This window comes from Augochlora pura, chromosome 7 (genome assembly GCF_028453695.1).
Source record: "Augochlora pura isolate Apur16 chromosome 7, APUR_v2.2.1, whole genome shotgun sequence".
NCBI classification, from domain to species: domain Eukaryota; kingdom Metazoa; phylum Arthropoda; class Insecta; order Hymenoptera; family Halictidae; genus Augochlora; species Augochlora pura.
The window spans coordinates 29,596,337-29,619,151 of NC_135778.1; the positions used below are offsets into that span (position 1 = coordinate 29,596,337).

Below are 22,815 nucleotides of genomic sequence, written 5' to 3' on the forward strand. Positions count from 1 at the left end.
TTTTTAAATTTCTTACGAATTTGACGCATGCGTAGTAAAAGTTCTCCAACAGCGAGCGTGACTTTTTGTGACTTTAAAAGACGCATGCGCACTAAACTCTGTGATGTACATAATCAAGTCAACGAACTTTTTCAACTGAATCGAAATATTCATTCCACAAATTAACAAGTAAGTTTGATTTCGAGATAAATGTTCATACCAATACATGAAAGGCTATATAAACCACAATATACAAGATAACAGATTTAAGTAGAACATTTGTGATTATGATAACGATAATGAGTTGACTGTATTTGAAAGTATGGAATACTTCCAAAGGAATAGTTTAAAGTGTGGCTCAATATAAAATATATTTGTACTTTTAATATATAAAAGCAGTAATAGTGTTGTTCACTACATATATTCATTTTACAACAAATATAGCTATTGTAATAAATTCTACGCACGTTGTCGTTTAATAATTGAAATAAAAGAAATATTTTGTTAATGACGAAAGTATAGAATTCGGTATGAAATTCTCGATTCGTCTGCAAAAAAACAATAGTTCACACCTTAAATTTTAAGGCTTAAAATAACGGTTAAAAACCATATAGTATAGAAGTAATAGATGGGTAACATCACTTTATAGGAAACCGTTTATGTATCGATGATTTTGACTGGTTGACGCGCCCACAGTTCGACCAATGAGATGTCCCGTGGACCACGTCATGCGTCGACTCGTGCGCCACCGCACGGTGTATCTTCGTAACGCCCTCCCACCACTCAACTCCTTCGAAAGAAGAAAGAAGATGGCTGCGCGGTGCGATAAAGAAAACAATCTCCCGGAGCATTGAAGACTGTAGAATAACTACGTACCTCGGAGTAGAACAGACCAGGTGCCGTTCGAGCCTCTCCTCGCCATTGTCCGACCCGCTGCCGAGGAACCAACACTGGAACGAACAACGGGGAAAAGACCGGGTTTTGTGTGGACAGTTACATGTGCGTCCCTGTCACGGAGCGGCCAGTCTCTGGAGGATCGTCTTTGGAATTGCTCGTTCCTGAAGCCGGCTCAACCAGCTAGTGATCTCAAAAAACAAAAATGGCGGACGTCGACTCGAGGGTGGACCATTCGGACCCCGAGCTGCGGTTCCTTTCCGTCGACAGGAACAATTTCAACGATCCGGCAACCCAAGCCGAATGGACGCAAAAGAAGCTCGTCTGGGTGCCGCACGACACCCAGGGCTTCGTCGCGGCTGGGATCAAAGGCGAGCGCGGCGATGAGGTCGAGGTCGAAATCGCCGAGACGGGGAAACGCGTGCACGTCGCCAAGGACGACATCCAGAAAATGAATCCGCCGAAGTACGACAAGGTCGAGGACATGGCCGAGCTGACGTGCCTAAACGAAGCCTCCGTGCTGCATAACCTCAAAGACAGATACTACTCTGGCCTTATCTATGTGAGTTTGACAGATTTCACTACTTTACTGTCATTGGAGTTTCAACTGGAGATAGCTCTTGGTCATGCAGATCTCATGGTTTTAGTATAGTGTTCTGGAGGTTTTCCTGACCTTAGCAATTGGAGGAATGTAAAATCAGCTGTAGCGCTGTTAATTTCACATTTAGTGCTCCTAGCATTAACAGTTCATCCATCAAAGAATGTTATTATTTACAATGATACCTCTACTGGAAATTATGAACCGTAGTATGAGGATGTAGAAAACCTTATAAGATTAAGCACTACCTTATGATTTATTGAATGTTGTATCTGTGATGCAGAAATACATATTATCTATTGATGGGTTTTCGAAAGAATAGTATAGAAAGAAGCTTTGCAACCTTGTTTCAAATGATAATTACAACAGAAGTTATTTGATCATATTTTAATGAGTGATTTGTTATTTTGCATTAAAAATATGATTGATACTAACATGTTTACTAAGATAGATTATTAAGTGCACATCATAGACATTAAGAAATGATTATAGTTCTTTTATTGGACTGATAACAATGAAATTAGGAAAAAGTAAATGATAACAGACACAAAGCCACTGATTGCTATAATCTAATGTGAGAAGGGTTATTATTAGATAGCATCTGAGCAGTGTGCTACATGAAAACAATAGAAGCTTGATTATGATATAGGTAATTGAAATAATGCGATCAAAAGATTTATTTCACTAGAATGAGGAAATACCTGGCTTCATGAGAATTAAAGAAAATATTGGTTTGATTGTAGGAAAAAAGATAGATGAAGATGTAAACATGGTACTAACCTAGGTCAAGTATCTGTTCTGGTCTAGCAGTTTTATTATCTCATTAATTATTTAGTAAGTGTTTACTATTTTTTACATTTACTATCTCATACTACTAAAACTTTCAGATCATAGATAGTAAGAATAATATTAATCACAATGTTTTCACATTGGAGGCATATAAATGTCTTAAACGAGTTATTGGTTTTGATAAGTTAGGACAGAGTATATACAGTAGTGAATGCTTATCTCCTCAGCAGGAAAAATTGGAATAGTCTCAGACTTCTTCTCAAATAATCAACAAATTATTCCTGGTACAAGCAAAGGATAAATTTGAACGCGTTTGCATGGTTATTAAAAGATTCAGGATAGTCTGTAGAATCTTTTGTACAATTTTTGCAGTCTAACTAAGAGCAAAACTTTCCCGAAATTAAAATCTTTGCACTTTTTACAAAACATTTTTTTATCATATTTAAACGGGCTTAAATGTTAGTAATGCTATAAACAGATATATTATTCTATTAAAGAGTTGCCAAAGTTGAAAATGTGATATTTTCGAGAAAAGCATTTAATCTTAAAAGTTAATTACTAGCTTGCAATCGTAAATCGCTTCTTCCACCGTTCTAACGATCTTTATCGTTTCTTATCGCGAAATGTAATGTTCATTGTGCTAGCAAACATAGGCAGGACATTATGCTGCAACCATTACCTATCATTAAGTTTAAGTACTTTATGGTAGTTGATGTTATCAGATATGATTCTAAACAAATATAAGAAACGTTTCTCATCAGTGAAATGGATCTTAAAAAAATTATTCCAGGCGAAGGGAAGGTAGGATTCTCGTGTTATTGGACGGCCGCAGCACGTCCCGTCTCATAGGTGTTATCAGCAACTGATATAAGTGTCGTATCTTACTTCCACTTTACATTGGCTCACCGCGTTTTTTGGCTTCAAGACCATTTAAACTCCAGATATTTCTCCAGGTTCTATACATGGCCACACCTTCGAAAGATGCAGCTCAAATAATTTTTAGGGGTCACATCAATAGAGAAATAATTTAGCAACATTCTAAGAATTATTTTTTTCCAGTTACTTTCAGAGTTCATTCTAGAATATAGTTCTAGTAATTTGTTGAAGGGGTCATTTTAGGGAACATTTTTAGCAGTATCCCTTTTAGAGACTATTTCTGTAATCGTAATTTGAATTATTTTGTCTGGGGGTCATCTGTAAAAGGAGAAATGTTTAAGCAATTGTTCGAGGGCTCAGTAAGCTTTTAGCAAGTGTGCTTTTTAATTGATTTGGGACTCGAATAAAATCGAAATTAAGTTTGGAGCGTTATAAAATATTTTGGTTGTGATGATTGGTTGTGAAGCGAGGTGATAGAGTTACAGGCTTAATCGTTTTTCTTGAAATTTCATTATCGCTGGTTACTTTGTGGAACTTACGTATCCACACTAAGTAATCTGCGGTTACACGAGATACGGTTGTACAAAGTTTCGAACGATAGGGGAGCATCGAGAATCGAACGCGAACTAGCATTGTTCCCTTTTCAAATATATTCGAACCGTGCCATTTTTATTCCTGAAAATTCAAGTATATTCCGATCACAAATAATATTAACTGATCCATTAATAATCACGAATCTCCTATTATCAGATATAATAAAATAACGGAGTAAAATTTGTATACGTGAAATAATCTGCATTTGTTTTGTAGGGTGATTTAATGGATGATAGCGTTCAGGTAACGGGGGTTCCGTTGATAGAGGTTTCATGGGGCTCGGTTTTAGCGATGAATTTATCGATTTTCGTTGGGATTAATTAAAAAAGAATTTGAGTTTCGATTGGGCCTTACGATATAGAAATATCTGCTTACGTATGGCAGGCATTCTAGGACACGAAGGAATGACGTCATGCATGTGCCTCGTACGTGCTGATTTTTCTTCTTTCGATCCGCAATATATCGCATTCCGTGCAATGTTCTGAAATCATACGAATCTTTGCCATCGTCGAAAAGGTTCGATGAATTTTTTACCAATGAACCAACCTAGGAGACTGATAGCTACAACTATAACTGCAACATTGTTCAGAATATGCTCCAATTGATATAAGACGATCCAGAAAATAAAAATTCGAACGAGCCGCGGAATTTGATCGGAGTCTGAATAATTCTTTGCTCAATTAATTAAGAATATTCTTATAATTAATTCAGGAATGATTGGGTCTATAGATTCTCTAAAAATGTTTTAATCTCGTAATTTATTTTCGGTGCACATTCACGAAGAGTATAATTAATGTATAAGTAATTCGTTAACTACTTAAAAAGTAATATTTGCAAGCAGTATAACGAAAGAATTTAGTTGTGAATATTATATAATTTAATTCACTTCTGAGAATGAGAAAAATTGAATATATCTCATAAGGTATCGTACTCGTCGGGACAAGTGAATTTGGTAATCGGATTTGGGTGTTCGGGCAGTGAGAATTAATGTTTAGCTTAGCAATTAGGGTAAAAGTGGATCGCGGCAGCTTCAACGCATCTCGATCTATCAAATTTAAGCGAGAAGAAAAGAGAATGAGACCGATCAAGGAGGAATCCTTATAAGGAGGAGTGTCCTTAACCCGCTTCCTCGCGGTGCCATAAACGCCGGGCTTGCTGTACTGTACACAGCACCGGTCTCTGGTAAAAGAGAGAAAGAGAAAGAGCTTCAGTTTCGCTGAAGACTTCGTGCCATTTATAGTCAACAAACAGTTTCGGTCTTCTTAGGAAAGAAACCGAACTCTCTGACGAAACCGCACAGATTCCGGGATAGATTCGCTTCGTCACACACCCATATCCTCTCCCTACCTTGACACCTTCTTCCTTCCTCCTTCCAAGTTCAACTTCCTTTTTACCATCTTCTTGTACCGTTCCATCGTGGTCAAAAAACGCTGGTTCCTCGGTGGCCAAAAATTCAAGCTGTTGTAACTCTAAGAGAAAAGATGGTAGAGCAATGTAATTAGGCTTATTTTTACAGCGAAAGTCTCTACTTTCGGAACCTGTAGGACGATTATTTTTTAAATATTCTTTTTTTGTAGGAGATACCGGGTGGTAAAGTAAAAATGGTACTTTTTCTAAGAGATCGTCTTAAGAAATAACAAGGCACTCGGAAAAGATCGGAAATTATTGACATTCGCGCGGATAAAATACCAGAAGATTTTCGGATCGCTGGATCGGATCTAGAAGCGTGTGCGAGCCAAGATCTATCAGATAAAGATGTGCGCAACCGAAAAGGTTAGCTAGTCCGAAAAAAGATTTGCATGTTTGAATCGACCGCCGTGTGCACCTTCCTCTAAGTCTATTCAAAAACATCACTATAGTCCGGCGAACCATAATCTACCCGCTGGGCGTATTTCGTTGCCATAAAGTTCCATTTAATTCATCGTCGAAGCTGGTAATTCAGGAAACATAAATAAGAGTGATGGGGGATTCACTAAATTTCCATGGTTATGCGTCACTGTACCGGGAACGCGATGCCTCATGAACTTTCTATTTCACAAACCTTCGTGACGTCACAAGGAACTCATCCCAGCGATGATTTTTCTACTTCTGTATCATTTCCTTCTTGTCCGAGAGAGAGAGAGAGAGAGAGAGAGAGAGAAATTGCGATTCGAAACTGTTGGAACACGGTATAGACAAAATTGGGTGCAGTATGCACGCCTTAAATTATGCAACTTTCCCTTTAAAGGCGTTAAAGTGCACCGGGCAGTTTCAGGAAAAAGGATGGCAGACTGTGTTCGGTGAATCACCCTGCGCAATCGAGTCATTTTATAAATTCAATTAACAGAGATTTCATTTGTTCTCGTTCTCGAACATTTTATGACACTTTTCCCTTATTCTATAACATACTTTTGTTTTTATTATTTATTTTATTACGCTGTCTGGTTTTTAAAAGATTTTCTTCCATTTTCTTCGTCACTTTTGTTTTATTGGTCTCGTATCTTCTTCATTTTAATTTAATTGAAGAGAGAAAAATGGTAAATTTAGACCATCGTGTTCGAACGTTGCTTCTCGCGTTCTGCATAATTTCTTCTTTTTAAATTCTGATCATTAATTGAGCTTCAATTAAATGAGAACACGGATCGAGGATTTCTTAATGCCCGACTAAAAAGTACAGTTTTAAGGAGGAGAGGAATCTCAAGGATTCCAGAACTCGTTTTCGATTTTCTCTCGCACAAAATGCAAGAGGATGCACCGTTGCACTGTGAGTTATGGAACTTTCTTTTTTTCGTAGAATTTTAACGGTGGGTTTCAATTTGGGTAGATTTCGATATTCGATTTTCAACGGATGTACGTTGGTTAACAAAATTGGTTTTTGGCGTTTGACAGAACCAATACGAGCAAAGATGCGGTTTTCCTTAAGAGGCAGTTGGAGGCGGTGATTGTTAGTAAGCTCTACATATAAGCAGGAATGTTAGGCAGGTCGACGACACAACACTCACGGAGAGAGACCGGTTTCGGAGTCCCTTCAAGAGGAGTGGGAGTTCTATTAAAAAAAGGGAATCAAATAGTGGTGGATTGTTACCATTTTACTGTGAACCCTTTTGACATCGATACGGTTAACAAACGGGAGAATCTTTGACGGAAATTGAATCAGCTGCTCTTCAATTCTTTCAATACAATTCTTATTTCTATAATTTCCATACGCTATTTTAAGAAATTGTTCGTTGTATGATACAAATTGATGTTGCATTGACTAATTTACGAATTATTTGAGGATGAATTCATTTTATGATCTGAAAGAATTAATCGAATTATTCATTTATTTTAGTCTAACTTTATTTTATTACATGATAGTGTTCGATTAGTTTTAATAGTGGCTGCATGATTTTCTGTTTGGAGTATTGTTAAGACTGGAAATGTCTGGAGATATGATTGGAACATAGCCTGCAGTTGACAATACAAGGTCCACGTTGCGTGACAATAAGATTATTGCCAGTGATTATTAGGTCATCGGTTTATTTCAGTGAAGACACCATGAACCTGCCTTTATCCTCTTATCTCTGGTACCGAGACGAACAAGAGTTATTTAACCTCTTATCAAACCACTACCGGTACCATTGCTATCTCGCTGACTATTGTTGCAACTCCACTGTTCAGGGAAAACCGCCTTGAACAACTGCTCTATACCATGCTTGTAAAATAAACAGTCTTCATTTGAAAAACACATCGCAAACAATTCTTACGAGAGTAAACATTTTTATTGAATAAATATAATTAAATTATTAGAATATAATTACAGAATAAAATATAGAAAATACTGGAGTAAATAACAGTTTAAAGTAAATACATGAACGTAAATCGAAAAGAGGTAAATGGCAGGAAAAAATTGTATAATGAATTTTAGACGACACTGAATAAGAAAAAATTAAATAATTTAAAGATGAATAGATTAGATGATAAATATAATTAGTATTTATCCTTTTATAAAAATATTTTTGACCTTTGAAAATATCAACCGTTTTCTAAACCACATATTGTCAGGGTTACACGTCGGCATGAATTTGTGTAAAGTGTAAACTGATCCGCTTGCTCATCTTTCTTGAATGGTGACGCACACTTTTATCTTTTCTTTTCGTTCAACTCGTAAATTATTCATCCTGTGCTGAAGCTACTAACGGTCTCGCCAATGCTTTAGTGTTCGAAAGAAAATATGAAATCAACTGAATTTTGTATAGATATAAAAACCCGGATTAATTGAAATATCAAAATTGTTTTAATCATAAATTCTTAATCGTATTTATCGTCTTCTAATTTTTCTTGATATCGTCTTCTTAAATGGAATAGTAATTGAACAATGGTAATTATGCGGCATTAGAATGCTAATAAGCTTCTACATGATTACAGCGCGATTAACGGTGCAATTGCCGGTTATTAATTAATCGTGCAACTATCATTGACTGATGTATATTCTTTTCATCACATTCACTTCAGTCTGTTGTTTTTACTGGATAGTATACCAAATTATCGGTCAAAATAAATCGGAAATATAATTATTAATTGCTAAATTTTTTCTTGGTGATATAATTGCTTATGATATCAATTATGTGATTACAGACATATTCCGGACTCTTCTGCGTGGTAGTAAATCCATACAAAAGGCTGTCAATCTACACGGAAAAGATAATGGAGAGGTACAAAGGCATCAAAAGACATGAGGTGCCGCCCCATGTTTTCGCCATCACAGATACTGCATATCGTTCCATGCTACAGGGTAATTAATACGGACGATTCATTTGCGATAGTAAAAAATAAGTTATCTGATTCCCCATATAAAAATTGATAAAAATTGTGGATAGACATTGTTTTTGATACAAGATTAATTTTTTGAGTAAATCAAATTTCAAAATACTGTGCGCATGCCATTACCCAGAAGATGGGGTAAGCTGTGTATCAGCTGACGCAACAGCGCGAGTGATTCGAAATTCAAAAAACGCTGTTTTACGTTTATATAGAACAATGAGGATAAATTAATTATTGAAATAGATTGGAGGTGTGGAACGATAGAGTAATTTCTTCTGGCAATTCTGTTAATAGATCGGGAGGACCAGTCGATTTTATGCACCGGCGAGTCCGGCGCGGGAAAAACCGAAAACACGAAGAAAGTGATCCAATATTTGGCGTACGTTGCTGCCTCAAAGCCAAAATCGAACGCGGTAAGCCAATCACGAAATGCTTCCAGGTTTCCTCTCTTTTTCCAAGACTAATTTGATTGGAAGTCTACTCTGGTTGGACCGTTTTCACCGACTAGATTTGGTGAATCCGCTGGATGCAAAGATAATAGATGTAAAAACTCCGAGAGTGTATTTTTGGAAGTGTTACTTTACTTGTGTACAGAAGCGTAATTGTATTTTTATGCAATCGCAGGGTTGTATCTATGAGAAGCATAATTGTACATACTTTCCTTGGTAGCGTACATTTTTTTCAACTATTTTGATAATAGCCATTTTTTTCGAATTATGATAAGAATACTTCATCCCCGCACTGAGTTTCCTCTTTCAACACTCTGTAATCGAAGCTTATTCATAGGGAACTGTGAGTGGACACATGTATATATCTTTTATGAGTTCACTATTCAGATTTTGGGCTACTGCACCATTCTTTTCACTAGACTATGTTACAATTTTTATTATTTTCTTACCGGTGATAAGAGATCTTGTATGAGAACAGTGTATGTACACCAATTAGTGAGTCAGTTGTTTCAACAGACAGGAGCAAACAAAATTTGTGCAAACTCGACACTTTATCTCTCGCAATTTTATCTCGAATCTAATTTCCGTTTCTTCAACTTGTCATAATCTTGCATTCCTACACGGTGTCCTGTTTCGTGTTTGTCGATCAATGGTTTCGTTCTAAAATTTTTGCGCGTCGCAGTTCTACCTTATCGACCACCGTCGGTAAACTCCAACGTACTTTCTCTTTCACTTTTCCGACACTTTCTCCCAAGACGGTGTCATCTTATTTTACATCGTTCAATGCGGCATAAATTGATTAATTAACGCAAAGGTCAACTATATTTTCCTAAAGAAAAACATCCATTTTCAAATAGTCTAATCGATGTAGTTTTTAACCGCGAATTGATTCATTTTCTCACAGTGGTGTTCAAACTGCTTCGTTTCGACAAACCGCGACTTTTTGGCGCGGAAAAACCGTTGCGCAATTGACCATTGGCCGGAGACGGTTGCGCGACCGTTGAATACTATGAGCCTGTTCTCCGATCGCGATAGGCCATCATAGATCACTGGCTCTTGAAGGATCTTTCCTTTTTCAGCGAAACGATCCACTTATCGGCCCAACACGGCTTTGAGTCACTCGAGTAGTTCTGAGTCACCGGAGTACCGCCTCGAAACTTCTGCTCTTATATAGGAAAAAATCGGCGTCGCCGTCGTTTCATAATTCGACGTTGCTGGCAGCTGCGTTTCGAACGCGAAATTGTTTAAACGAGGGTTTGCGCAACACGTGACTCCGCTGCTGCCGCCGCGTCACGCCGTTTAATCCCGTGGAATTAATTATGCATTCCATCGGGCCGGAACGATGCTTAGAATTATTATTTATTGCGGCGTGATCCTTTCAGGAAAAACATCGCCTTTTTTTTCGGCGCGCCTTCCATTCGGATCGCTCTAGAACGGGAATGGAGCGTCGTACGTGAGATTTTATTGGCTTGTTTGGCCCGGCAATTCTATTTTTGTAGAAAATTTTATAGAGTCCCTTAGACAACTGTTCGACGAAATTTTCGAAGAAGAGATAACCTTTTGTTTCACACCGGAAAAGTATTGCTATCTGGGGAAGAGAAAGTAGATGATCTGCCCTTTGCAATGAGCCGAATGAGATTGTGCCATTTCTTTTCATAAAGGTAGAACAGCTTAAATAACAGCTGCTATTTATTATTTAAGGATTGAGCATTTTATTTAAATTTTAGAATGCATATTTAGTCGTTTAGATGTTCCCAATAATTACCTAAGAAATGAAATCTTTAATTAAGAATTGAAAAGGTGAATGAAAATGGATGCATTGAGTACGTGTCACGCTGATAGCCCTAATTTTCGTAATTTTTTGTTTCGAGATATAAATCTTCGTCCGGATGTACAAATTGTTTATTAATTAATTTGGTGTGCAAGGAAAGCTTCCTTTGAACAAATAGAAACAACAATGCACAAATGACCTTGGACTCGTGAATTTAACTTTGCACGTTCTTTCGTTCCCGGTGCTGACTTTCAACGGCCACAACACACCTAGACACCGTGTCCAGCATTAATCATAGTAAGTCAAAACAATAAAATGATCAACAATTCTGTTCACGCAATAATTACGCTGCTACATCTGCTCTTTGTCTACTTTTTTTTTATTATTTACCCTCGTTTTCCATCGCTTTGATAAAGAATTAACGCAAATTCCAAATTAAAAAAATTTTGAAAAATTGTATTTAAAATAATGTTTTTTTTTGTAATTATTTAATAATTACTGTGTATTGTCACTTGTTTGATAGTTGGTTCTTGAGTACCGTGATGCTGTCATTGAAACTTCCAAGTTTGGTCACATAAATTATTTTAAGAAACGTGTTTGTTATGACTTCTGTTTACTTGTGTGGTAGAGTTAATTCAAAGTTAATGAAAACAAATCGTTCGAGCATCATTGTACTCTAATTAATCGTGTATTTGTTTTTGTGTTGTATTTTGCGAAAAAACGACCTCCACGCCCACTCTGATTACACTTTTAATACTAACAAGTTGGTGTTGATTTAACGGGGACATTTTTAAGATAATTTGTTTATTTAACAAAGAATGAAAGATTCTGTAGAATGGTAACACAAATATCTCCCATGTCTTGCTCGCTGCTCACTGGATTTAGGGTTCGGGATGCGTTTCGGATAAATTTGCGGTAATTAACGTGAGAGTCGATTGATTGAATTACTTATCAATGTGTCCTGTGTCGTGCTTGCACCTGCGTATGTATGTGTATCGTATGCTTGTTATTGTTTCTCTTTTTTATTTCGACTTTTTCAGTTAATCGTTGTGGCCTGTGGGTAACAAAAAGGTTCTTTTAGTTATATATTGATTACTAACATGTAAGATAATAAGAACAACAATTTAGGAAGGTTGTTTTAAAATGATTGAATTACTGACGCAAACGCTTTCAGATCTTCCTCATTTGTTGTCTCGACTATTAATACAATTAATTTTAAGATTAATTTTCTGCAAATGATTAAAACAGTTTAACTCTTTGTAGTTTATTAATATATTTCAAAGTTAAAAAGTTTAAAGTTTTTCGTTTTTGTAACTGTTGCTGTGAATTATTAAATTCTGCTAGAATGTCGTAATGATTTGACTACTTTAATAATACATTATGGGCAGTATTATTTAATATATTTAATTTTCTAGCATAAAAAGATCGCTATTAAAATTAAAAAATTCGCTTTTTCACTGTAACAATATACGTTCCCTTTTTAACAGATGCTCATATTTTTGCATATAACAATATTCATTGAAATTAGAAAGCATTAGAGAGTTAAATATACAATGGCAATATATGTCTGTTTCTTGGAAGCTAGAAGCGCCGTGTCTTCATTAATTAAATGATATTTGACAATAGGGCGAATTGGAACAGCAACTTCTGCAAGCGAATCCCATTTTGGAGGCCTTTGGAAATGCCAAAACAGTAAAGAACGACAATTCTTCACGTTTCGTAAGTAACAGTTAATTAATTTCATAATTCATGTCCCAAAAATTCCATGAACACAATAAAATTTTTATTTATCGCGTTCATTCAGGGCAAATTCATTCGAATAAACTTCGATGCATCGGGATACATAGCTGGGGCGAACATAGAAACTTATCTCTTGGAGAAATCGCGAGCAATTCGGCAAGCAAAGGATGAAAGGACCTTCCATATATTTTATCAGCTCCTTGCAGGTGCTTCAGCAGAGCAGAAAAGTGAGTGATGCTATTCGATAACAAAGAGAAAGACATTCTTTATATCATACATATTGTCTACATTCTATAAGATCTACATTTTTTAGAGGAGTTTATTTTGGAGGATCCAAAACACTATCCGTTCCTCTCAAATGGCGCACTACCAGTGCCAGGAGTAGATGATTCGGCAGAGTTCTTCTCGACCGTGAAATCGATGCACATAATGGGAATGACCAACGAGGACTTTTCTTCTATCTTCCGCATAGTATCTGCGGTGATGCTGTTCGGTTCGATGCAGTTTCGTCAGGAGAGAAATTCTGATCAGGCCACACTACCAGACAACACAGTTGCCCAGAAGATCTCCCACCTGTTGGGCTTGAGCGTTACAGAGATGACGAAAGCATTCTTGAAGCCACGGATCAAGGTCGGCAGGGATTTTGTGACTAAGGCCCAAACCAAAGAGCAGGTTGAGTTTGCTGTCGAAGCGATCTCCAAAGCATGCTATGAACGCATGTTCAGGTGGCTTGTAAACAGAATCAACAGGTCCCTGGATCGTACAAAGAGGCAAGGCGCCAGTTTCATTGGCATTCTGGATATGGCTGGTTTTGAGATCTTCGAGTTGAACAGCTTTGAACAGTTGTGCATCAACTACACGAATGAGAAACTCCAGCAATTGTTCAACCACACTATGTTCATTCTCGAACAGGAAGAATATCAGAGGGAAGGCATAGAGTGGAAGTTCATAGACTTTGGTCTGGATCTACAGCCAACCATAGATCTCATTGACAAGCCCATGGGTAAGATCAAAGATCTTGAAGTCTATTCATGTTTCACTTGTTGAGACTAAACAGTTGCTTTTAATTCCTCAATAGGTATCATGGCACTGTTGGATGAGGAGTGTTGGTTCCCAAAAGCTACGGATAAGACGTTTGTAGAGAAATTAGTGGGAGCACACAGTGTGCATCCCAAATTCATGAAAACCGACTTCAGAGGCGTCGCAGACTTTGCTATCATTCATTATGCTGGGAAAGTTGATTACTCTGCTGCGAAGTGGTTGATGAAAAACATGGATCCGTTGAATGAAAATGTGGTCAGTCTTCTGCAAAACTCGCAGGATCCCTTCGTCTGTCATATTTGGAAGGACGCTGAGATCGTTGGAATGGCCCAACAAGCTTTAACCGATACACAATTTGGTGCAAGGACCAGGAAAGGAATGTTTAGAACGGTCTCACAATTGTACAAAGAGCAACTGGCGAAACTAATGGTCACGCTCAGAAATACTAATCCTAACTTTGTCAGATGTATTATACCTAATCACGAGAAGCGGGCCGGAAAGATTGATGCTCCTCTAGTACTAGAGCAGTTGAGATGCAATGGTGTCTTGGAAGGAATTCGAATTTGCCGTCAAGGATTCCCGAATAGAATACCCTTCCAGGAATTTAGACAGAGATATGAACTCCTGACACCTAATGCTATTCCCAAAGGCTTCATGGACGGGAAGAAGGCGTGTGAAAAAATGGTAAATATTAGTTCATTATAATAGTTTTTGACATATTCAAATATCATTTATAAAATGCACATGTTTTTATTTCAGATTCAGGCACTGGAATTAGATCCCAATCTTTATCGAGTAGGTCAATCGAAGATTTTCTTCCGTGCTGGAGTCTTAGCTCATCTTGAAGAAGAGCGCGACTATAAAATCACAGACATAATCGTAAACTTCCAAGCGTTCTGCCGCGGCTTTTTGGCTCGTAGGAATTACCAGAAACGTCTCCAGCAACTGAACGCCATTAGGATAATCCAAAGAAATTGTGCAGCATATTTAAAACTCAGAAATTGGCAGTGGTGGCGTTTATATACCAAAGTGAAGCCATTATTAGAAGTCACAAAGCAAGAAGAAAAATTGACCCAGAAGGAGGATGAACTGAAGCAGGTGCGGGACAAATTGGAACTGCAGTTGCATTCTTCACAAGAGTACGAAAGAAAATATCAGCAAGCTATTGAAGAAAAGACAGTATTAGCCGAGCAATTGCAAGCCGAGGTAGAATTATGCGCAGAAGCTGAGGAGATGAGAGCAAGATTAGCAGCAAGGAAGCAGGAATTAGAAGAAATTCTTCACGACTTAGAAGCAAGGATCGAAGAAGAAGAGGAAAGGAGCGCAGCATTGACCCAAGAGAAGAAAAAGTTGCAGCTGAACATCAGTGATCTTGAGGAACAGTTGGAAGAAGAGGAAGCCGCCAGGCAGAAACTGCAATTAGAAAAAGTGCAATGTGACGCTAAAATCAAGAAACTGGAAGAGGACTTGGCGTTGTCTGATGATACAAATCAGAAATTATTAAAGGAAAAGAAGCTCCTGGAAGAGAGAGCGAATGATCTTTCCCAGACGCTCGCTGAGGAGGAGGAAAAGGCAAAGCACTTGTTCAAGCTGAAAATTAAACATGAAATAAGTATTGCAGATCTGGAACAGAGATTGTTAAAGGATCATCTGCAGAGACAGGAAGTAGACAGATCGAAGAGGAAGATTGAAACGGAAGTTTCAGACTTAAAGGAGCAGCTGATTGAAAAAAAGACGCAGGTGGAGGAGTTGCAGTTGCAGTTGGGGAAACGCGAGGAGGAATTAAACCAAGTGATGGCGAAAATGGACGAGGAAGGTGCAGCGAAAGCTCACGCGCAGAAGGCGTTGCGAGAATTGGAGTCTCAGCTGGCTGAGTTACAGGAGGATTTGGAGGCTGAAAAGGCTGCTAGGAGCAAGGCTGAAAAGCTGAAGCGCGATTTGAACGAGGAACTGGAGGCCTTGAAAAATGAATTGCTGGATTCTTTGGATACCACAGCGGCTCAGCAGGAACTGAGGAGTAAGCGGGAGCAAGAACTGGCGACACTAAAGAAGAACCTCGAAGAAGAGACTTCGGTTCATGAAGCCACGCTTGCAGATATGCGTCATAAGCACACTCAGGAATTAACAGCCATAAATGAACAGATGGATGCTCTAAAGAAGACTAAGGCAGTGTTAGAGAAAGCGAAGGGGACTCTAGAGGCTGAAAATGCTGATTTAGCTTCAGAACTGAGATCTGTCAGTGCTAGCAGGCAGGAATCTGATAGGAGGAGGAAACAAGCGGAGCAACAGCTTGCTGAAATCAATGCCAAGCTTGCCGAAGTAGAAAGGAATAGACAAGAACTTGCTGAAAAAGTTACGAAGTTGCAACAAGAGTATGACAGCGTCATGCAACAGCTAGAAGCTGCAGAGCTGAAAGCTTCGGCGGCTCTGAAGGCCTCTGCCACTTGCGAGTCCCAGTTTACTGAACTTCAGCAACAGCTAGAGGAAGAAACAAGGCAAAAGCTGGCATTGAGTTCTAAGCTGAGAGCATTGGAGAGTGAAAAAGAGAGTTTGCATGATCAATTGGAGGAAGAGGAGGAAGCGAAGAAAGCCTTGGATAAACAGGTATGGATAAGGATCGAATTTCTTGACTAGCTAGCACCGCAAACGGTCACATTAATAATTAATTTTGTTCAGGTACTTGGTTTGGTTGTACAATTGGCGGAGGCGAAAAAGAAGGCAGATGACGAAGCGGAGGCTGCTGTGGCCTTGGAGGAAGCTAGAAAGAGGTGTCTCAAAGATATGGAAGGAATTCAAAGACAGGTTGAGGAGCTGCAGGCTGCCAACGATAAACTGGACAAATCAAAGAAAAAGATTCAAGCGGAATTGGAGGATAGTATTATTGAACTCGAAACGCAGAGAGCTAAGGTGCTGGAATTGGAAAAGAAACAGAAGAATTTCGACAAGGTAATTATTAGAAGAATTTTAGTTAGTTCGAAGCAGCTTGTATACTTTGTTTAAACATCTCTGGCATTAATTATTACGCTGTTGTAAATTAGAGTTACTTATGAATATTACTTTCTTTTATTATTAACGATAGTTTGAGGAACTTTCTGTGAGTTTTTAATAATAATATTTTTACTCATTTGATGTTATATTATCTTTTTGGATTTAATGTTTTGCAGCACCTTACGAACTATTTTTGAGAATCAATTATACATATCTCTATCACTATAGCTAGTAGAGCAAAACTTTAGAGAGGCGCCTTTTAAATTGATCTAATTAATGTTAATACGCTACTACAATTATACAAGTACGTAAGGTGTCCATTTTCATTTGTAAGTCTCATGAACACATAGTTCATACTCAGCCATGTCATATTTACATTGTCATATAATGTAACAGTAGAGTCAGTGTCATGAAGTCTCCAAAGTAGATCGCGATTGTTTAATTATTATTTTTAACTCTTCTAGGTGCTAGCTGAAGAGAAGGCAGTATCAGAGCAGTACGCGGAGCAACGAGATGCGGCAGAACGTGAGGCCCGAGAGAAGGAGACTCGAGTATTATCCTTGACCCGAGAACTTGACGAAATGAATGAGAAAGTTGAAGAACTTGAACGTGTTCGTCGCGGCCTTCAGTCGGAGCTTGACGAGCTGGTGAACAACCAAGGAACAGCAGACAAGAACGTTCACGAGCTAGAAAGAGCAAAACGAGCTCTGGAATCCCAGTTGGCAGAGCAACGTTCCCAGGTTGAAGAACTTGAAGATGAGCTGCAATTCACAGAGGACGCCAAGCTGCGCTTGGAGGTGAACATGCAAGCCCTGAGAACCCAATTCGAGCGAGATCTTCAAGCTAAAGAAGAACAGGCTGAGGAGAAGCGAAGGGGTCTAGTGAAGCAGTTGCGCGACCTTGAAGCAGAGCTTGAAGACGAGAGGAAGCAGAGAGCAGCGGCTATTGCGCAACGTAAAAAGATGGAAGCGGACTTCAAGGACATTGAACAACAACTCGAAATGCACAACAAAGTCAAAGAGGATGCGTTGAAACAGCTGAAGAAGTTGCAAGCTCAGATCAAAGACAGCACCAGGGAGACAGATGAAGCTAGAGCTGCTAGAGACGAGTTGGCAGCGAGTGCTAAGGAGACTGAGAGGAAAGTGAAGAGTCTGGAAGCGGATTTGATGCAGTTGACCGAGGACTTTGCCGGCAGCGAGCGTGCTAGAAGAGCTGCTGAAAACGAAAGGGATGAACTACAGGAGGAATTAAATAATAATGCCAACAAAGGAACACTGATGCTTGATGAAAAACGGAGACTGGAGGCAAGGATTGCAACTCTTGAAGAAGATTTTGAAGAAGAACAGTTGCATGGGGAATTGTTCATGGATAGGGCTAGAAAAGCTCAGATAACGATCGAACAGCTGACAAACGACTTGACTACTGAAAGATCCAGCACGCAAAAGTTGGAGTCACATAAACATCTGCTAGAGAGACAAAACAAGGAGCTCAAGGCCAAGTTGACCGAGCTAGAAACTGCTCAGAGGGCGAAGACCAAGGCTACGATACAGCAGATGGAGTCCAAGATCAATAATCTTGACGAACAGCTGGAGACTGAAGCTAAAGAGAGATTCGCACAGCAGAAGATTAACAGGAAGCTGGAGAAGAAACTGAAAGAACTGAGTTTGCAGTTGGAGGACGAAAGGAGGAATTCGGATCAGTATAAGGAGCAGGCTGAGAAGGTCAACGCCAGGATGAAAGCGCTAAAGAGGCAGCTTGATGAAGCTGAAGAGGAGATCAGTAGGCACAAGGCCATGAAGAGGAAAGCGCAGAGAGAGATGGACGACATGCTGGAGAGCAACGAGGAGCTTAACAGGGAGGTGGCGAACCTTAAGAATAAACTCAGGTGTGTTTCTTAACTGGGGACTTCTACTAGAATATAAAATATTGGTATTTTACGACACTATTTGCGAAATCTCTATAAAAACTATATTTATCCGTAATTATTAGTCATTATTTCGATTTTCTTATTTCAGTATAATTTCTAAAGTATTTTCATTTCAAGCACAAATTTAGTACCAGTATTATTTTGCTATTAATATTACGTTAGCAAATACTGAAACTGATGTGAAGTACCTATAATGGTTTAAAATCAAATCGGTTTTAAATCCCTGTTTTTAATAATTATTTATTCATTACATTCTAAATGATATTCTGTGATGATGAAAGTTAGACAAATTAAGACACCTAAATATTTCTAACAGAAATATTCAGGTGTTCTCTTTCAATGTCAATTGTACAGTATATTAATATTTTAATGGTATTTTTAATAACATCTAGGTGCCATGGAAAAAAGAAAAGGTAATGTTCTACCGGAAGAAAGTGTTACAGAAACCCTTCCGACTCGAAGATTTCCATTCGTGTCGGTTAGTTATTCAGAATACCGTTTAGAATAGTGAAAAACCTAATTTTAATTTGCAAAGGAGAACGCTAGAGAAAAATATTTGATTTAGATATTACTAGGGAAGATCGTCAATTAGGAATGTGAAAAGATGATTAAACTTTGGAAATTTTATTTTCAAAGTTCCATAACTTTTTAAACTTTCCTGTTGGAGACGTTCCCTTGCTAATGGCAATGGTTCCTCAACATGGGTGTGTGGGAAGCTACAATTTTGGAACCATTGCTGTATTTTGCGAAAACTGTTGTATTCTTTCATTAACGCATTTCATTATTTAACAGACGCGGTGGTCCTCCAATAAGTCTGAGTTCGACACGTCTGAAACGCGGTTCCGTTCAGACCGGCGGCTCCGGGGACGACTCGACAACGCAGGACGAGAGCATCGACGGCGAAGAGACCGTCAATTAAACACCAGAGGATACAACAATTATTTACTAAACCCTCACAACGCAGGAAACCCATAGAAACGAAAACCAAGGTTCATGGGGCGCGCGGCTTCGGCGCGGTTCGCGTTGGGATTCAAATTTCCCGTGCGCCCGACGATGCCATTAGATGAGGCCGGCTTCCTTCTGTACATAAGAGACTCGGCAGAGCCGTACTGAGTAGTATTTTACCCTAATTCCGCAAAGATTGACGAGCCCAAACAATTCCACCAGAACGAAATCATTAGAAACTGTTTGCTCGTCGGGATAAACTCTCACCGATCTATCTCATGCAGATTTACGACACTGGGATGCCATACTTTGTACAAGCTTTACCATAGAAATTCTCAGAATCATGGTGTCTCATCGTTCTTTGCGGGAAATGCTACCACATCATGCCGGGTAATATCGAGACTAGAAATATATTATTGGGCCTGCATAATCGATAACGAATTAACACCACATTTAGGGCAGCATTAATATCTATTATATTATAGTTATATTAATTAATTATTATATATATTAATTATTATTATTATTATCGCAGTTTTTATTTTTATCGCAAAAGAATCGTAATATGTTATTTGTAATTGTTTTTAATCATCGAGCCAACGATTCGTCGGGTCGTTTCGAGAGGTCAAGACCTGTCTAACTTTCTGTCGATTTCGCTGTTACTGACGGTCAGTAAAGTGTTCAAAAAAATTTTTCACGCCATAAAGTATTCGATGATTCCGAAGAGAGTGAATTTTCGAACTCGGAACGCCGGCTTTCGAAGAGAAAGTATTATTATTTTTAAGAAGAATTCATACTCTTTAACATCTCGTTTAAGTTTTTCTGTTTTGTTTTTACCCCCTTCGAGCTACATTTTTCGTTTATTTTTGGAATTTTTGTGCTTGCCTGTCGGAACGAACCGGAAATCGACGATCGCGATGCATCAGAGGTGATCGAGAACGTCTTCGTTTCATGTGATCTGATTTCGAACGCATCGAAAACTGCTCCAAAAATTTTTTAAAATGTCGATTACTTTGTCAAAATTCATTTGTCAATAATGTTATTGCCTGATGATCATTTGGAAACTTTTCGGTGCGTGTGAAACTGAATTTTTTCTACACGAGATCGCCGTGTGAAATAAAAGAGGGAAGAGAAACGGAGCGTTTTTATACATGCATTTTTTACAACGTGTGCATTTCTTGTGCATTCAAACACAACGTGCTTTAACCTCTTTTTGTCAATATTTATACGAAAAGAAAAAGGAATACGCTATTTCTTCCGTAGCATCGCGGTTCAGAGTTTTTCCATAACGTCGCGCGAAATTACGGAAGATGAGCTGTATATAGCGTGACAGCAGTATTCATGATCAACGTGACGACCGAAGTTAAGAAAATGTCTAAAACTAATGGCAATGGTGCGAGACAAATAAAAAAATAAATTGTATTTTGAAAAACCAGACAAAAAGAGATTAACGGGCGGGTTATACGTATTTGTATGGGGGTGATTTTGTGCAGGAAGTGTGCAATGAACACACGCCCTAAACTAAGCGCGCCTACAAGGAGATATTGTCGAATGAAGTTGCAAATTTTCAATTGAAAATAAACTTTTATTTTGCAAAGTTCACTGGACGATTGTATCTTTTGTAAACAAGCTTAATAAAAGAAAGATTTTTCAGAAACTCCGAAATGTCATCCAGATTTCATCCTGATACAAATATTTCCAAAAGAAATTTGCAACTTTACGAGTAACCCCCGACCACCAAGTTGCAGGGTAAAGTTTTCAAAAGCACTTGCTGCAAAAAATCATCTGAAAAAATATAGACATTCTGTGTATGTGCGCATTTACATATTCAGAATACGCCGCATCCGGAGAACAATGAAAAAATGGTTTTTATACAGTTAGTTTTTCTTAAACGGAGAACCGGATCATCTAGAAAATCTTGAGATTGTCATCAAACGTTTTTACGTGTTTTATAGAGGATGGGAGTAATTCCTTGAAGTTACACGCCTTATTGTATACTCTCACTTTCTCTCTTCATATATATGTATATACATATGTATACATATATATGTATAGGACTATAATATTTTTTGATACGGCTAAGTAATTCTACACGAACTGAACTGGCCTGCTTTTTTACGTTAAACGGCTTTCTAGTGACTTCTTAGGCGAGCTTTCCAAATTCGAGATCGAACTGCCACTTAACTGTCGGACCGTTATTGGTCACAATTACTCTAATTAAATCTAAGCATCTCCGGAGTACACTTAATAAACGTTATACACATTTTCGACGAATTTAGTTGATAAGGTATAAATTATAATTTCATAAATAAGGGAGAATACCCTGTAATAAATTGTGTCCGTCGGGATAAGTGTGTTAACGTCGAGGATTATAATGTTGCGCATCAAGTGATTAGTATTGTTGATTTATATATTTGAAAATGGTCTGCGGTAGATTACAAACATTTTCTTAAGCAAGACCAGCGATTTTAGAAGGTTTCGAATCTTTTGTGATATATGAAAAATAATGATAAAAAGGACTGTTCCAATTTTTATACGTGTCCTTAATTATCACTAGCGTTAATTATTACTGGAGAATGACCACTTCATGCGCAACAATATGCTACCAACGTGGAATTGATACTTAAACAGATTTTTATAATTATCTAGGCGTGCTAAATTGAAACCAACTACTTCCATTTTTCGATTTTTGGATAAGTGTTAAAACTGTATCCCATTGGTTGCCGTTTCCATTGTAATCGCTGTGCGTAATAACAGTTTTTAAATGATGTATATCTTGATTATACATATTTACAGTGGAACATTTATTTCATTAAGATTAACTAATTCGAGGATTTATAATAACAATAGTAAACGAATCCTTAGTACTCTTTTGCTGTAAAATTTTGTATCAATGTACAATCGTTTACATGTATGCCTTGCAACGTTGACTATCATCAACGTAGACGTGTGTGAATGTGGCCATAAATTACTTAGACTTTAATATACTTATTTTTTTATTTAACTGATAAGACGACGCTATTGTACTCTCATGTTTCTATATTTACTAACACCAATATGATGCAGAAACACAAAAAAAGAAATGGAAACATCGGATCGAAAATTTTTGGGAGTTCCTTATTCTAAAGAATAATCATTGGATATGGGATAAAAGTTGGAGTCTCTGTGAACGTATTTTTTATAAACCATCCAAAATTTCTGTAAACAAATCCTCGCCACCTTACATTCTTTTATTTATTTCTTTGTATGCAAAAGGCGGTTTAAAAAACATTTACCATGATCTGACCAATGAAACTTTTTATACATAGGTATAATCAAACACTATAATATATGCTGGGAACTGAATGGTAGAGGTATTGTTACTCAGGTCAGTGATTTTCAATAATTTAATAAATTGCCATAACAATACGATTCGTTGCAATAATTGTTCAATGGAATTTTT

The 22,815-nt window shown here is 37.9% G+C and overlaps 1 protein-coding gene across 1 annotated transcript; it reads left to right on the forward strand.

The window, feature by feature from the left end:
* The first annotated feature begins 1,078 nt into the window (after window positions 1-1,078).
* Zip (myosin heavy chain 10) lies at window positions 1,079-22,737 on the forward strand. Its single transcript, XM_078186831.1, has 12 exons — window positions 1,079-1,435; window positions 8,327-8,483; window positions 8,807-8,925; window positions 11,006-11,029; window positions 12,359-12,451; window positions 12,537-12,699; window positions 12,786-13,475; window positions 13,551-14,197; window positions 14,273-16,117; window positions 16,190-16,459; window positions 16,966-18,386; window positions 19,221-22,737. Exons 1-12 carry the CDS (start codon window positions 1,079-1,081, stop codon window positions 19,345-19,347), a joined length of 5,913 nt encoding a protein of 1,970 aa, XP_078042957.1. The 3' UTR covers window positions 19,348-22,737.
* Window positions 22,738-22,815: the final 78 nt, after the last annotated feature.

Coding starts and splice junctions, on each gene's coding strand:
- Zip (XM_078186831.1), top strand. CDS start 1,079: ATGGCGGACGTCGACTCGAGGGTGGACCATTCGGACCCCGAGCTGCGG. Junction 12,452..12,536: donor ACGACAATTCTTCACGTTTC/GTAAGTAACAGT, acceptor GCGTTCATTCAG/GGCAAATTCATTCGAATAAA. Junction 16,460..16,965: donor AACAGAAGAATTTCGACAAG/GTAATTATTAGA, acceptor TAACTCTTCTAG/GTGCTAGCTGAAGAGAAGGC.